General features: G+C 50.6%; 2 protein-coding genes across 3 annotated transcripts in view; one reads left to right on the forward strand and one right to left on the reverse strand.

Annotated features, from left to right (window-relative positions):
• The window catches only part of LOC102369935 (caspase-3-like), a 13632-nt gene extending 4060 nt beyond the window's left edge, over window positions 1–9572 (forward strand). Inside the window, exons 2-5 of one of the 2 annotated variants that reach the window (XR_001358615.2) lie at window positions 647–819; window positions 3134–3263; window positions 5472–6371; window positions 7033–9572. Coding sequence is in view for 1 of the 2 variants with exons in the window: in XM_006031161.3 (XP_006031223.1) it covers window positions 647–819; window positions 3134–3263; window positions 5472–5719 (551 nt within the window). In the remaining variant the exon portion in view is untranslated. Of the gene's footprint in view, window positions 1–646; window positions 820–3133; window positions 3264–5471 lie in introns of both variants that reach the window. The other variant, XM_006031161.3, reaches the window with a different exon arrangement.
• Window positions 9573–9709: 137 nt separating this feature from the next.
• Window positions 9710–15829, reverse strand: TGOLN2 (trans-golgi network protein 2; the record flags this gene model as incomplete). The annotated part of the gene is made up of 3 exons (XM_025212821.1): window positions 9710–13193; window positions 13580–13663; window positions 15299–15829. Coding segments are annotated over 3 exons (621 nt in total), but the record flags the coding sequence as incomplete, so codon positions are not given.
• Between the last annotated feature and the right edge of the window lie 14 nt (window positions 15830–15843).

Genomic DNA, 15843 nt, shown 5'->3' on the forward strand with positions numbered 1-15843 from the left:
GTGCTGGGGAGAAAAGAGCTCTGCCTATTTGCTGTTGATCCCCCTTGATGCACTTGTAGGCAGCCACCAGGTCCCCCCTCCACCTCCTTTTGCTGAGGCTGAACAGGTTCAGGTCCCTCAGTCTCTCCTCGTAGGGCCTGTCCTGCTGCCCTCTCACCAAGCGGGTGGCCCTCCTCTGAACCCTCTCCAGGCTGGCCACATCCCTTTTGAAGCGCGGCGCCCAGTACTGGACGCAGTACTCCAACTGCGGCCTGACCAAAGTCACATAGAGGGGGGGTATCACCTCTCTGGACCGGCTTGAGATGCGCCTTTGGATGCATGACAAGGTATGGCTGGCCTTGCTGGCTGCGGTCTGGCATTGGCGGCTCATGTTCATCTTGGAGTCAATAATGATTCCGAGATCCCTTTCCGCCTCTGTGCTTTCAAGAAGGGAACTCCCCAGCCTGTATGTATGCTGCGGATTCCTTTTCCCAAGGTGCAGATCAAGAGATGGGACTTGAAACCTGGTCTCTTACGTGGCTGAAGCTAATGTTTTACCCACCAGACTATCCTTTCTCACACTGGGTACCACATAGGCAACCCAAGCCCCTCCTGTTCCTAGGTCTGCTCTGATGAACTGGTGCTCTAATCTAATGTACCTTTGCAGAGAGCCAAGAAGAGCATGGCGATTACTTTGTGAGCATCCTGTCCAGCCATGGAGAGGAAGGGGTCATCTATGGCTCGGAAGGCAAACCAGTCAAACTGACCCGGATTTTCCAGACCTTATCCCCACAGAGATCCTCAGCGCTGGCTGGAAAATCCAAGATCTTCTTTATACAGGTACCACCCTACAGGGTCAACCCCAGGGTCCAGGCAGTCCCAGGGCCCTTAGCAGATGCTGCAGAGAGATGCAAGATCCCTACAGCAGCAGATGGGAGAGTCAGGAAAGAGGGAGAGGAGAAGGAGCTGCTCTTCTCCCCCTCATGCCACCACGTTAGGTCTCTATAGTTAGAGATTGGCTTGTACCCTGAAGCGCAAGGTTCAGTGTCCATTCCATTATCTGCCACCATTTGTTACAACTGGTCATGCAATTCCTGTGATCCCAGGTCTTCACCTCAACACTTTCTTGTGGCAGCAAGTTCCACAGCAGTGATGTGCTGCATGACAAGCATTTTCTGCCTTGTAGGGGACTTCCCCTTTGTTTGTGTCTTAGTGCCAGCACAGGAAGCGCTCCTGCTGCCACTTCTCCAAGCCAGGCATGAGTTATTGCATCTCCTCTTCTTAAGAGAAACATCCCCAGTCTCTTCGAGGCCTTTATCGCTCTCAGTGCCCTTCTCCAAACCCCATCTACTAGTAGCAGATGGAAACCAGTCCTGTTGGATTCAGTCTGTGCTACGCCCTTGGGATCATAGATTCTTCCTGATGCACAACTAGGAATGAGAAAGGCAGCACACGCATGCGCGCGTGCACACACACACGCACGCCTGAATGTGTTACTATGGAACGATCCAACCCTCCCTACCCAAAGCAGCAAGCACTCCGGCCACCTGTGATATGTGCAAACACGTACCAGGGAAACTTGCAGTCCTGCGCTACACGGGACAGCTTTGTCTGAGACTGTGCCCAAGCAAGCAATTCACCCCTGTCCTCTTTTCAGAGCACTCCACCCCACAAATCAAGAAGCAGAATCAACACCACAAGAACTGTCACCCAAAACAGACTTTGCAAAGCTCAGAGTGATTCAGCAAGTGTTTATATTTCACAAATCCCTTCATAGAGATTATTCATTGCAGGGTCAATCACTGGTGACTAGATAGATTACAAAAGAAAAGGTTGCCTTCACACTACAAGGCTGAGCCAGCTGGGAAATGACCACTGGGCACCTGAAAGCATCTAGGGCAGTAATTCTCAACTGGGGTTACAATGAGATCCCCTTAAGGGTGCCAGGCAATATTAGCACAGTTAGATGTGCAAACATCTGTGTGTGATTCACAAGATAAACCCAGAGATTTCAAATAGGAATCCAGAGTGTCAAAAACATTCTGACCTGTCAGGGTCTTTCTGAATCCTTTTCAACAGAAGAATAGCTCTGCTATTTTCCCATAGAAAAGAAACAAGTGCAAGCCAAGAGCACTTTTTTAGAGGAAACCTTACACCTGAAAAAGCTGAGAACCCGTGGTTTAGGGGTTGAGGCAGAAGAGGGAGAGATCACACCACTTTACACTTAACAGGTCCTTTCCAGCTCAAGGATGACCCAGGTTACCTACCACTCATGGGTGTTGTGTGATCTGTGGGATACAATCAAAAGCCTCTGTTCTCTTGTAGCTCACCCAGTGTCTAGATTATAGTCGGTTCAAACAGGCCTCAGCAGAACAACCAGGACAGGCTGACCTTAGCTCAGCCTTAAAACACTGCCCACATGAGCGCCAGCACACTCAGTCACAAGGCACCCAACCAAGATGGGGTACTGGTGAATCTCATTCACGGCCTACTTGTCCCATTCTGGGGAAAAAAACAGCCCATGGCTCAGGATAAGCTTAGCCAGCTGCATGGCAGGGGATCAGTAACATTTTCCAAGCTGGATCTCCTTCAGTTATTTTCCACCCCAAATCCCAACCTTTCTCGGTCTTTCAGGGATCGTTGCTTACCTCCAGATGTGCTGGGAAGGGCTCCCAGCCTCCTGTGTAAGGGGGTAGGCTTCCTGCCTTGCCTAGGTGGGAAGAGCAGTGGGAATGGGATCCTGTCCTGCAAGGAGGGTCAGCTGGGGAAGGGAGCAAGGCAGACACTGGCTTACACTTGCTAGGATGGGGTAGGGAGAGGAACGGGACCAGAGGTCTATCGATGGGGAAGTCATCAGGGTCTCTAAGCCACATGTGGGCAGCAAAAGTGAGATGGGCGGAGATGTCAGGCTGATGGGGACTGCCTAGGAAGGAGCTGGGGGGCCCAAGCCTATAGGAAGGGGAGCTCCATGAAGGCCGCTTCGAGGAGGGGGTTATGTGTGGGTGGGGAGTGGAAGCAGAGGGGGCTGCAGGCCTGTGGGAGACGGGAGACTGGGGGGCATATGAGCATGAGGGGAGGGTGGATGGGGTTTCTCAGGCTGCCCCAACGGGGGCCAAACCCCCTCAGAGGCTGACTGCAGTGGTTGCCTTCCCAGGCCTGCCGTGGGGGAGCGCTTGACTCGGGAGTGTGGCTGGAAACAGACAGCGCCCAGCCCGAGGAAGACAGCTTCTCGCACTACCTGGCACTTCCCGACAACACTGCCGTAATGTTCGCCTGCAGTCCCGGTAAGCAAGAGCTGGGCTTGCCCAGCACCATGGCAGCAGGTCCCCAAAGTGCTGGTGACCATCTTCTCTGGGCTCAGCCACTCCTCCGCTTGATCTGGGCCCCGCAGGAGTCGGCAGCTGCCCTGGTGTGAAAAGTATCTTTATTCTCTGGGTTGAGCACAAATGAGAAACTGAGAAAAACCTCACAGCAAGCACCTAGGAGATGACAGAGTCGAGTCTCGCCCTGTGATTACTGGGAATACAGGCTCGGAGGGATTCGTGCTGGAATCGGTTACTATTGCTCCCTCCATGGTGCCAGGGCGCCCCAGCCGTGGCCCAGCATGCTGTATAAACAGAACAGCCCCTCTCCTGGCACCGTTAAGGACAGGACAAGGGTTGTGGATGGACAGAGCGGCCTGCAGAGAAACACCAGGCAGCAGTGAGGCCGGGTGGGTCAGCGGTCTCAGTGCCCCACACTATCCAGCTTCTTGCAGGCATAATAGCAAAGGGTGGAGGAAGACAAGGAGGCAGCTTGTGTGTAGGGAGCTCCTCCCAAGCCCAAGAAGCAGCACAGGAAGAAGCATGAGCCTGAAAATCTAAGGGGCAGGCGGATGCAGGGGATTTGCCTGACAGGCCAGATGTGGGGGAGAAGGGGGAGCCAGTGCAGGGACGTGCAGAGAGAACAGGCTTGGAAAAGCACTGTTCAACATCTTCATCAGCGACTTGGACAAGGGGGTAAAAAGCACCCTGTTCAAATTTGCTGATGACGCTAAGGTGTGGGGGATGTGGGCATGCTAGAAGGGAGGAACAGGCTGCAATCGGACCCAGACAGGTTACAGGGGTGGGCGGATGAGAACAGGATGGGTTTCAACACTGACAAGTGCAAGGTGCTGCACCTGGGGAGGAAGAACCAGCAGCAGACCTACAGGCTGGGGAACTCCCTTCTCATCAGTGCAGAGGCAGAAAAAGATCTTGGAGTCGTTACTGATGCCAAAATGAACATGGGCCGACAGTGTAGGGGCGCGGTCAGGAAGGCCAATTGCACCTTGTCATGCATCCACAGATGCATCTCGAGCAGGTCCAAGGAGGTGATCCTCCCCCTCTATGCGGCACTGGTCAGGCCACAGCTGGAGTACTGCATCCAGTTCTGGGCGCCGCACTTCAGGAGGGAGGTGGCCAACATGGAGAGGGTTCAGAGGAGCGCCACCTGCATGATCAGGGGGCAGCAGGGTAGGCCCTACGAGGAGAGGCTACGGGACCTGAACCTGTTCATCCTCCACAAGAGAAGGCTGAGGGGGGACCTAGTGGCCGTTTACAAACTAGTCAGGGGGGACCAGCAGGCATTGGGGGAGTCCCTGTTCCCCCAAGCACTACCAGCAGTGACAAGAAATAACGGTCACAAGCTGGCAGAGGGTAGATTCAGACTAGACATCAGGAGGCGCTACTTCACTGTCAGGGCGGCTAGGATCTGGAACCAACTTCCAAGAGAAATGGTGCTGGCTCCTACCCTGGGGGTCTTTCAGAGGAGGCTGGATGAACACCTCGCCGGGGTCGTTTGACCCCAGTACTCTTTCCTGCCATGGCAGGGGGTCGGACTTGATGATCTGCTCAGGTCCCTTCCGACCCTACCAGTGATGAAACTATGAAAAGCATTTCACTCTCCAGCACGGTGCCCTGCAAAGGACAAACCGCCCCGAGGCCCACAGAGCACCCCCACAACATCACCCTGAGGAGACGCCCAATGCTAGTCCCTGGGGTGAGGGGCCTCTGGCTTTTAGTGGGTGATGGGTGGGGGGGCTGCTGCTAGAGGTCTTTCTCCCCTGCTTCCCCACAGCATTCAGTTCTGCTGCAGAAGGCCACGAAACCAGCTGCACTGTCCCTCTAAGAGCTGCTTTCCCACCACATGCTGGTGGAGGGACAGAGCAAGGGCAGAGGTAGCAGCCCCAGCAGCCAGCTGTTCCCAGGGATTAGTGGGAATATCCAAGGGCATGATGGGGAAATCCCTAGGGTTGATACCCAGAGAGCATGCAGCACAAGCCTGATCTAGAGGGAGCCTCTCCCCAAATCAGCATAGAGCCACATATCAGCAAGCAGGTGGGTCCACTTCAGCCCCATGCCCTGACCCAAGCAAGGCCCCTTCACCTGCCACTGCAACTCCAAGCAAAGCAGGTGCCCTGGGAATTTCCACCCATGCAGGCTGACTGTGTGTCCTTTCTCGGCTCTCTCCAGGCTACAGTGCTTTCCTCAACCCAGCCGGGTCCATGTTCCTGCAGGCCCTGCTAGAGCTCCTGGAGGGTGAAGAGAGGCACCTCGAGCTGGCACGCCTGCTGACCCGCATTAACTGGAAGGTGGCTTTCTACTGCGAGGCCCGGGGGACTTACAAGGGCAGCAAGGAGATGCCCTGCTTCGTCACCAACATGGTGCATGAGGTGTTCCCCTTCTCCCAGCATGCTGCGGAGGCAGCAGGCAGCCTGTGACTGCTCTGGCCCAGCCACCTTCTGCCTCCTACACAAGGTGAACTGCAGGTTAAACAACACTCTGAGAGCAAGGACCCCAGCACCCCTGCGGTGGAAACCAGCCAGCTGTGCCAAAGCCATTTGAATAACTCTCACTTGGAAGAGGAAGAACAGGTCTGGAAATGTGCTGATACATGCTCTGATCTTTCCAGCTGGAGACTCCAGAAAGCCTGCAAAGGACCACTGCTGGGCTGTTCTCTGGTTGTGGCAGAGCAGAACTGATTAGATTTTCTATGCCTGCCTACAGCATTATTTCCCTCTGCTGCTGTACCTAATCTGCAGACATCTCTATGCTGTACCATGAGAAGATACCCACGCTAACTCCAATACCAGAATCTGCCCAGTTACCTTAGCACACACCTAAACCATGCATCCTAATGTTGGGGGAACAGCCTCCACTCATGCTGCCTCTCTGGCACCTCTTGCCATGGCAGCTGACAAGAATGTACCTCGTCAGTACCCGCCTCTTATCTCCACGTTACGGCTGGAAAACTGAAGCAAAGTGACGAGGAAATTTGCCCAAGATCTTGCAAGTAATCTGCAGCAGAGGAAGGAATTGAACAGAGATCCCTGGAGCTGCATCCTGAAGCACCGAGCAGGCCTTCCCCTCTCTGTAAGTTCAGCCTGTTGTCAGTTTGATTGTATTCAGCTTGCAAAGACTGTGGAAGGATCTTGGTTTTGGACAGGCACATAAAAACCCCATACCCTCCACTGCTATGTGGCCAATAGCAATGGCTTTCCTTCAGAAATTGCCTTGGGTTGGGGTAGGTCCATCATAAGGCAGCATTTTAGCTGCACTCAGTTAAGATGCGGCAATATTGCTGTTCCAACACAAAAGCTCAGACCTCTAAAATCCGCTTTACATGACTGGATTGGCTCACAAATTGGCAGGCTGGTCCAGAGCCCCAGGGAGATTGTATGGAGTATGTTTGGTGCAGGCATTCCTAGGATGCAGCTAAGGTGCCTTGATCTTACGTGGTGAAGGACACAGGACAGATTTCCAGTATGGCACAGCAGAGCCCCTCCCTGAGCATGCTCTGACCTTACTCTGAACCCAGAATTGCAGCGGGAAGCCACTCCAGGGTGTCCCACTCACCTCCAGTCCCTCTGTCTGTGGTGTGCTTAACAGCCACCAGTTTGAACATCCACGTATCAACAAGGCCAAGGGGCTCTGGGCCCTGCTAAGCTCCAGAAACCTTTGCTCCATGATAGGCTATTTGTGTTTAGCAAAGGTTTCTATGGTCACTAAGTCTGTGCCCTCCCTGACTCCACAGGGTTTCTCTGTGCAGTTCCATTGATGCCATCAAGAGCTGGCAAAGTGCATGGTGCGCACAGCTTGGCTATCTCAGGGAACTGCCATTGCAGCAGATGCACTCAGCAGCTATAGACACAACCATCAATGCTAAAGACTTCTCTTACCCGGTGGCTTCCACAACCAAGTGCTCAGAGAAAGAAGACGGTAGCTGGCACCCTTAAAACAAAGGCAGTACTTTGCTTTAATGTTTTATTTTAGCTTTATTTTCACACACCATCCCTGCACTCTCCCCCAGGCAGGGACAATGTCATCACCTTCCTTCCTAGGCTCCATGCCCTCTACCATGACAGGAAGCTTTAATAAAGTTTGAACTTTGCTATCTCCAGGCTTTGTTTGCACTAGTTAAGTGTGTGGGTAGAATGGGGCAAGAGGTTGGATCCAAGGGGAGTTGGCTTTGCGATTTGTAACAGGAAACAGAGGATTATATGGCCATAAAAATAATACAGGGCTGGAAGGGATCTCAAATCAGGTCATACTGCCAGCTGCAGCACAGACCAACCCCATCTGAACCAAACCTCACAAGCAGGAGTGGGGACATCTACAGAGCACTGCACTGCACTGCACTGTCCTGCCCCGGCTGTTCAGTGCCATCAGGAAGCACTGCTTTGCTATCTTTTGGACAGACAAGGCCCTTTCCAGCCTTGGTTAGACTGCCAGCTCATTAGAGGAGCCCGATTTGAATTGTATATGCCCCCAAAGAACACGCAAGCAAGGAGGGATACCCGGAGGCTCTAAACCAGTGCATCTCAACTGGGGTGTTGCAGCACTCTGGGGTGCCCAGAGGCCCTCCTAGGGGTGCCACAGCAGCCACCAGGTAAAACTGCTCCATGTGCTCCCCCTGCATTAGGACTCTCATCAGCCTAAAAAAGGCAACAAAGCTACCTGGTACCATGCATTGCCTCCTGGTCCCGTCCCTCCTGAGAACAGCTGCTGTTGGGGGGGGAACAGTCCCATCAGCTTGTGTTTCCTAAAGCATAGGTGGTGTCAGACCAAGAAGCAGAGCACAGAGACAACTGCAGGGGAGCAGAGCACTTGGAAGCAGCAGAACCCAGCTGGAAAGCAGCAAGGTAAGCTAAGGCAGCACCAGTGGCAGTGCTCATCCAGGAATGCCACCGCCTTTGAATAGAGTGGAGCTGAGGTGCTGAGAGCCTGCAAAGGTTGAGAACCCCTACTCCAGCCTGAGAGAGGTCAGGCTTCTGTGGGTGCAGGCAGGCAGCAGACAAGCAGTTCCCAGCGAGGGTGCATTAAATCTGAGCACAAGCTTTTCATTTGAGTTTGCAAAACCTCAACTAGTCCACCCACGGGGACTGGTTTGCTTAGCTCAATGGTTCTCAACTAAGGGTCTTGAGAGCCTTTCAGGGGTGTTGGAGCCTGCCGTGCAGTGTTAGCACTGCTAGGTGTGCAAACACAATTCATGCGATAAATGCCAAGATTTCAAATAGGAACCCACTGTGTTAAAGCCATTCTGTCACATTGTGGGCCAAGTTCTCTGCAACAGAAGAATTGCTCTGCTGTTTCTCTGTAGTCAGAAACAGTAAAAGCAGAGCTGGCATTTTCCAAGGGGTGCGCTGTAATCCAGCAAGGCTGAAAACCACTGGCCTACCTATTATCTATAGCTCAGACCATGGCGGTGAGAAGAACTGTGTAGGTGAGCTATGGGACAAGGCGCAAAACCCCGGTGAGCATAACATGCTTACTCCCCATCGTAACAGGTTCATCCATGGTCAAAGCAGCACTACAAGCCTTTACTTGTCAGTCCAACGTGTTGATGCAGCAAAGCTGTTTCCACAAAAAAAGCAAAGCTAAGCCCCATGTCTGCTCCACCCTCCCTAGGCACTCTTGCAAGTAAAAGACCAAAGTGACAAGATACCAGACAAATCTATTTAGCACCATTGTTTCCACCAAGCACTAACGGATTACAGTAAGTAAATAGGAGGTGCGTGCAGGAGGTTGAGCTCTGGCATTCAAATTTTATTTAAGAGATCATCAACTAGAACAGCAGGTGATGCCTTGACAGGCATGCTCTGTACCCTAAAGTGCTACTCTAGTCCTCACTCCCAGCATACTGCCCTAGTTTCCACTCCCTGCCTGATCTGCTGCCTGCCACACAAGTTTCTGGTATCACTTGTAGCACATGCTGTTGATTGGCCACCCGTGACCTACAGCATGCAGCAGTGTACAAGTGCACTATGACTGAGACTGCAACAGCATTTCCATTTTAAAGCAGTTGGCTTTAAGATGTGCACAGACTGGCACAAGCATTTAGGGTGGAGCTGTGGTAGAAACAGCAAACGTGTGACTTGGTTCAGGGGGTTCTCAGGGCAGAGCCTTATAAGAGAAGAGTGAGAGGTGGGTTCAGAGGATGAGAATCAAAAGCTCTGCTTGACTTCATATCAAACCATAGACTTTTAAAATGGAAGCTGCACCCAGCAAGCCCTTCACATTACTGGGGACTCAGAAGATACAGATTTTACATAATAAAAAGGCATCAAAACCACCTTCACAATCACTTGGTGTTAAAGGTAGGTAGGGAATACCTTATCAGCAACCTCTAGCCAAGCACTCAAACACACAAACCCAGCCAAGCTTATTGCTATACTATTTTAAAAGAGAGAGGCAGGCAGCAAACCACAAGATCAAATCACATTTCTTTATTGGATCCATTCATTGATTTCACCACACAGGGGGGGGGAAAAGTTACAAAGGAATATAAAATTCTGATTCTTCAAAGCAAAACTGACTTTGCAGCAGAAACCAAACAAATCATAGGTTCAACCCAGGAAGGTCACTGGCCCAACACTGTGGTAACAGTGTTTGGCAAGAAAGGGGTCTCCAGCAGATGCTGTTACAAAGCTGCATCATAGGAATATCCAATATACCTCTTTGATATTTGTGGATCATCTCATCTTACATAGGAGAGCATTACCATAAAGATCAACACAACATGGAAATCATTCCAAGATCCCAATTATAGTGACAGCCACTGAAAGTCTTGCACACTTCAGACTTTACAGATAGAAGCATTACAATTCAGCCTCACCAGCTGTTCTTTCCATTTACATGTTAAACGACAGCACTGCAGTTGAACAGTTGCTTTCACAAGCGTGAAGTAGTGAGGCCAGAGATCCATATTTCAAGGGGTTGTGAATGAGCCAGGTGATGCCCTTACCACCCTGTGAAGTTTGCATTCATTGTACCATGTGCATTTCTGTTCATTGGACTTTGTGCTCATCACATGGCAAGCTACTCTTTGAGACAGCCCCATGACCAACAGGAGAAGGAAAAAAAAAGGAAAAATTTCCCTGTATTTTAATTCTTTATATCAAGAATTTAAATCTTTGCACCTATCAGATTGTATCACAGGCAGTGCCCAAGCAGAGGAGAGAGACTGAGCTTGTCTCCCTGTGGGCTCCTGAGTAGCCAGGTTCTGTGGTATTGTGTTTCCCCAAGCAAACTGAAAAGTTTCTTTTTTAATTCAAGTCAGTGAAGAGACAGAGGTTGGGGAGGCCTCAGATTTCCCCAACAAACTGGTTTGGTTCAAGTCCTCTAAAACATTTCCCGATTGAAAACTGCAACAGAAACAAGGGGGGGGGGGAATCCAAAGCCACCCCCCACGATTCCCAAGGAAGCTGGGAAATGGGATCCAAACTGTGCAACTTATCACATCCTCCAAGAGGTCTTGAGCATAAATAGAAATTCAAGCATTGCCTCCAACTCTGCCTCATTGACCGAAGTGGGTGGTGGGCACAGCTTCCTGCCATCTGCCTCAAATGTGCCATGCACTACCTTTGCAATAGCTAGCAGGCGTGCTGCATGCATGCAAGCTCTCCTCCGTGGAGATGCCACACTTCCTTCTGAAGTTCTATTCTAGGACCTGGCTTTTCTGCCCTGCCCCAGTGGGGTCTTCTCATCTCAGAGCTCAGAATCTGAAAGCAACCTTCACTGCAGCACCTTCCAGATACATTTTAAAACAAGAGGGATTCTCTCCCCTTATTGTGTGACTATGTTTTCAGCAAAAGAAAGTAGCTTGTAAAGAGAAATAAACTGAAGTCTGGCATTTACCATTTTTGTGGGTTGAAACCTCGTCTGCACAAGGAGATCACCAAGTACTCCTACATCTACTGACCTAGATCTGCAGGAGGGAAGAGCTGACGACACAGAAGGTGACTTCACAAGCCGTCTTTGGCTCGAGTCAAGCAAAGATAACATAAGCGAGATGAGATTCTTCCTGGGCTTCCATCAGTTGAAGAGTGTATGGAGCGAGGACGCAGTCAGCATCTATTCTAGGAGTGGCTGTTTACTCAGACTTCTCCTGTACAAGCTACTGTAATGGTTTCTGCCCATGAGAGAAGCAAGATATGCCACTCAACCCCACTAGCCAGCTATCCTGCTCCCATACAGGCTTTACAAACACACTGTCCTTTGGAAGATAATAACCCGTCCCCATACCTCACAATACAAAATCAGCAATGCCAGCCTGTACCAGCCATTGGTTTCCACAAGCAATAAGTCTATGTGGTCCACAGTGTCAAGGAAATCAGCTCTGCATGGACCAGACTGTTTTAAGACATGTTCAGCTACAAACAAAGTGAAGTGAGGCGGGAGCAAAAGCAAGGGGAAGGGGAGACCTGTCAACCTGATGGCTGGAAGCGATCCTATCAACTAATCCCTTTTTCCTCTATTGCCCACCCACTTGGAAGGAAATCTTTCTGCACTAGCCAGGATGCCCTCCCATTTATTCTGAACAAATCAGCTGTGCACTGAGTGACACCAGGTTTGCCAAGTCTATGGCAGAGCAGGCAGGGTAGGGCACCTCTGGCTGCATCATATGACCTCCTGCAGCAACCAACAGTTCAGTCACCTGCCTAAGGGAGTCAAGTTCCAACACTACCACTTGCATGCACAAAATGCATGTGCAATGCATCCATGGTCAGCAGCCATCCACCAACCCCATCCTCTCAACATCTGTTCTGTGCTTGAATGGAGAAACGCTGAAAGCTAGACCCTGCACGCAGACATTCAATTCGCACCAATCTCACTATGCTGAGCTCTGATCAATACAAGTCCACCCAGTGCCAACTAGAACAACCCAGGCTGAAAATTCAGGGCTCAGACTCCGCTCTTTCAGGAAAGGCGTATCAGCTACTTGCCAGCACTGAAGCTACTTGAGTCCACATAACCCTTACATTCAAGTGACATTTCAGAGGCAGGCATTCACATGCAGAGACAAAGCTGAGTAAAACCTTGCTAAGGAGATTTGGCACCAAGCTATGCATGCATCTGTGGCATTCCCTAACCACATCCCACCTCAGCGCTTTGTCTTCAGTGCAGTCTCCTAAGCTTTGGGGAGCCCAGGAGGAGAAATACCATCAGGAAACCTGAAGACAGGAAAAAAAACCCAAAAGGGGTCAGAAGAGGCATGAGGCGCTGACTCCACTGTTACCTCTAACATGGGTACGAAGACAATCATGTTATCCCCACCCCTGTCGTCCTCACAGAGAATCAAGAGACCAATCAGACAAAAGAGTCCTTGGCAAACATTTTTGGAACTAGTGCAATTAGGCTAGGAATTTTAGCGTCCACCCACATTGGACACAAGGGGATAACGTTCATTTGTCAAGACCAACCATGCCGGTACAAAAGACAGCGCCATGGACCAAGAAGAGAGAGACTGAGATGGCTCATTCAGCAGGCAGGCCTCTGCCAGAGACCTTTGTGTCCATACAGTAGGAAGTCAGTTCCACATTGTGTAGGTGCAAAAGAAATTCTGTCCCTTGCTGCATCTTCCCTTGGTTTTTTTCCTTTGTCACAGAATGGAAGCAAGAAACCAGAGCTGGAAAACTAGCTCAGTTTCAGGCAGCTGTGAAGGGGTCGGGGGGAGGAATGGAGGGGAATCCAAAAAGATGGAGAGTGAAGCATTAACATGACCAAAGTGCAGGTGCAAAAAACTAAAAGCACTTTCCCTGCTCCCCCCACCCCCTCTGAGATCAAGACATGGCAGTGTGGCTGGGAGGGCTGGAGCCTTGCTGCTGGGAGTTGCAGCACTTCCTTGGCCATTGCATTCTGGCATCCTTGCTCAGCCCAGCAACATGCAGAATTTCCAAGGGAACAGATTTATATCTGCAAACAGAAAGGGAAGAAAATGTCAATCAGTTGCTTGTGAGCATAGAACAGCCTCTCACATTGTAAAGAACATGGCACTACATGCAAGCCTTGCAGTCCTCCCCCTCCGCCCCCACTTCTTGCCTGAACTTACCCTGTTAGCAGAGGCTTCCACCTGGGGGGTGGGACCAGGTGGGCCCTGCTGTTGCAGGATCCTGCCATGCCTTCCCCTGGGTCCTACTGCCCCTGGTTCCTGTCATCTTTGACAGGAGCCAGGGGCATATAAATATTAATTTTCTAGGGGCCCCACGGGCTGGATAGAATGGCCTGGTGGGCTGAATATGACCTGCAGGCCGTATTTTGCTCGCCCCTGTGTTAAGAAGTGGAGGCCAACTGAGGCTTACCTTTTGATCCAGTCTCTGATAATCACCAGATTTGGGGCGTCGGGCTATTTTGGATCTTTTTCCTTCCAGAGCAAAAGCAATGATCTTGAGAGAGAGGGAGAGAAACACACCCAAAAGGATAAATCCATCAGTGGGCAACAGATGTTAACTGATGGGGGCTGACAACAACAAAAAAACACCCATAACAGCACAGTGTAAGGAATTATTTTCTCCACTTTGAAGAGACACTTCTACTTCTATCTTCCATGGGTGAGGCAGCAAACCATTCTATCAGAGGCAAAGACTAGTTGTATTCTTCTAGCTCCCAATTAAACGCAGTCTCCAAGTAAACTTCACAGACAATTAAGAGCATAAAGAACTACCAGTGAAGTCTTGCCATCATGCAGAAATTACCATGTGGCTTCTCCAGAATGACACTACCTCAAGAAAAGATGCACGTCTATAGGAAGGATCGTTATAAATTCAGCTTCTTCCTTTCACCCATATTCCTTCCAAATGATTATTTCCTAACAAATCCTAAATAGCATAGTATAGGAGTACGCTAGTATAGGAGAGGACTAGGAGAGGACTAGGAAGATGCTGCTGTTGTCACCGCAAGGCACCAAACATCACGGACCCAAACAGCAACAGCAAGCACCTCAAGCATATTAAAAAAAATCTAGTTAGTTTGTTTCTCTTACTTTGCCAAGGATAAACGGACAGTCCACACCTAACCCAGGAAACCCTATCAACTATATAATATCCCTTCGAGTCTTTATCTTTGAACTAGAGTCTCAGGATCAAATGCACACATGACAGGAAGAGGCAGGCACCCCTGTTCTGCACTGATCAAGTTGCTAGTTGAAAGTTAAACATGGGTAAAGGTCTCTTTACAACAACCCAATGAGCAATTACCTTTGGCTCGTCTAACTCTTTCATTTGCCTTGTGCACCAGAAAGCACCATATTGCAGGTCACCACTTGGCAAATTCTCAGCACCCAAGAGGAACTTTCACCTACTATGAAGGAGTAGGTAAATACATAAAACATCTTAGCAGTTACCCCACCTTGTTCCCCGCCTCCCCAGCACTAAGCCGCCTAGCTGAAGCCATGCAATTTTCACAGGTGTCTAAAACACTTCCCCAGGCACAACTTCCTCATTGCTCACCTCACAGCAGCTCGGACAAGGACTGTAGAGCTAGTCAAAGCCACAAGTCAATGGTTTTCACCCTCCCAAGCACATCAAGAAGCTAAAGCCAGGCAGAGAAATCAAGACAGACCAGTTTACTGAAGAGTTCCTTCCCTGCACCAGACAATCCCAAAACAGTAACACACTTTGGAAAATTTTGATAGATATTCCAGACTTTACCTCACACAATCAAGAACTAGCAGATTTGTTCTGGTCAGATCTAAAGAAGGTCTGGAATCCAAAAGCGTGTCTAACTCTACCCCGGCTACACAGCTGGTCCGATAAAAGACAGTGCCCTAAGAAATCCCTGCCTCTTGCCTAACACCTGGACTATCATGGCTACATCACTCTTACACTACCATACATAACACGTGCATCCAAAACACACACGTAACTGGGATCAGGCAAGAATGTACAGAGACACAGGTCCCAGCCAGGAGCTGCACCAATCCAAAGATCAAAACACAGGCTCTCCAGATCCCTGCACTGAACAAGCCTCAAGAGAGAAGAGATGAAGCCAGCTCTGTATTTTTGGTGGGCCAAAGATCTCACCTTCCGTTTGTTGTGATAGGCAATGTACAAGACAGCGACGATAATGGCTGTGGTCACCAGGTAAGCGAAGAAGTGGCTGCTCTCAGACGGGTCTTTGGGGGCAATGGGGACACTGTCCTTCTTCTCCCCGCTGGGAGGAGAGATTTTGTCAATCTTCCCATCCTCCTCTGGTTCCTCCAGCTCCTCCGTGGGGGACAGCTTCCTGGGCAGGTGTGGACTAGGGACAGACTCAGCAGGGTCTGAAGATTGCTCATCGCCCTTGGGGGCAGGCTCAACAGGGGCCACAGACTCCTTGTCACCCTTGGGGGTGGGCCCAACGGGGGCCACAGACTCCTTGCCACCCTTGGGGGTGGGCCCAACGGGGGCCACAGACTCCTTGCCACCCTTGGGCGTGTGCTTGACGGTGGCAGTCACCACTGTTGGCTTGGAGGTCTGGATGGGCTGAGGGGTCGTGTTGGGTGATAATGGCTCATTTTTCTCGCCCTGTGGGGGCAGCTGATTGGACTCGGATGCAGGCAGGGACGTCTGTGCAACTGTTGGAAGAG

This window comes from Alligator sinensis, unplaced genomic scaffold, assembly GCF_000455745.1.
Source record: "Alligator sinensis unplaced genomic scaffold, ASM45574v1 scaffold453_1, whole genome shotgun sequence".
Lineage (NCBI taxonomy): Eukaryota > Metazoa > Chordata > Crocodylia > Alligatoridae > Alligator > Alligator sinensis.